Genomic DNA, 942 nt, shown 5'->3' with positions numbered 1-942 from the left:
AAACGTTGTTTCTGGCGACAGAAATGTGGATTTCCGCAGAGCAGAAAATGCTGCAGCTTGGTGTCTGTACTTACTGTCATTCTCAGCTGGGTCACATTCAACTTTCCTTTGTTTAATCTCCTCTCTTCTCTCCTCCCCCCTACTGCCCTCCACTCTACTGCCTTCCTCTCCACTTCCCTTCCCTCACCCTCTCCCTCCCCCTCTCCCTCCCTCCCCCTCTCCCTCCCTCACCCTCTCCCTCTCCCTCCCTCTCCATCCCTCTCCCTCCCTTTCCCTCACCCTCTCCCTCCCTCCCCCTCTCTCTCCCTCTCCCTCCCCTCCCTCTCCATCCCTCTCCCTCTCCTTTCCCTCCCCCTCTCCCCTCCCTCCCCCCCCCCCCCCTCCCCCGCTCCCTCCTCTCTCCCTCTCCTTTCCCACTCTCCGTTTCTTTTCTCTCTCCAGGTGAAGGAAGATTGGAAATACGTCGCCATGGTGATTGACCGCATCTTTCTCTGGATATTTATCATCGCCTGCCTGCTGGGAACGTTCGGCCTCTTTCTGCCTCCGTGGCTGGCGGGAATGATTTGAACTGGTCTCCAGGAGAGGGAATAAGCCGGGAGCGTTGGAGCAGCAACTGGGGAGAGAGCAGCTGGAAGGAACTCTCCCCACACCCCCCTGCACCCACCCCCCTGCACCCACACCCCCCTGCACCCACACCCCCCTGCACCCACACACCCCTGCACCCACACCCCCCTGCACCCACACCCCCCTGCACCCACCCAACTGTACCCACCCAACTGTACCCACCCCCCCACCCCCCTGCACCCACCCTCCTGCACCCACACACCCCTGCACCCACACCCCCCTGCACCCACACCCCCCTGCACCCACCCAACTGTACCCACCCAACTGTACCCACCCCCCCACACCCCTCCACCCCCCTGCACCCACCCTCCTGCACCC

At 62.5% G+C, this 942-nt stretch overlaps 1 protein-coding gene across 1 annotated transcript in view; it reads left to right on the top strand.

The window, feature by feature from the left end:
- Positions 1 to 613, top strand: part of LOC144504771 (neuronal acetylcholine receptor subunit alpha-2-like) — a 29,360-nt gene extending 28,747 nt beyond the window's left edge. The window contains exon 6 of the mRNA XM_078230514.1: positions 442 to 613. Within this exon, the coding sequence (XP_078086640.1) occupies positions 442 to 567 (126 nt within the window). The 3' untranslated portion in view covers positions 568 to 613. The remainder of the gene's footprint in view (positions 1 to 441) is intronic.
- Positions 614 to 942: the final 329 nt, after the last annotated feature.

This window comes from Mustelus asterias, chromosome 15 (genome assembly GCF_964213995.1).
Source record: "Mustelus asterias chromosome 15, sMusAst1.hap1.1, whole genome shotgun sequence".
Classification (NCBI taxonomy): domain Eukaryota; kingdom Metazoa; phylum Chordata; class Chondrichthyes; order Carcharhiniformes; family Triakidae; genus Mustelus; species Mustelus asterias.
Note: the sequence above shows the minus strand (reverse complement) of the source record. Positions and strands in the feature narration are given on the sequence as shown.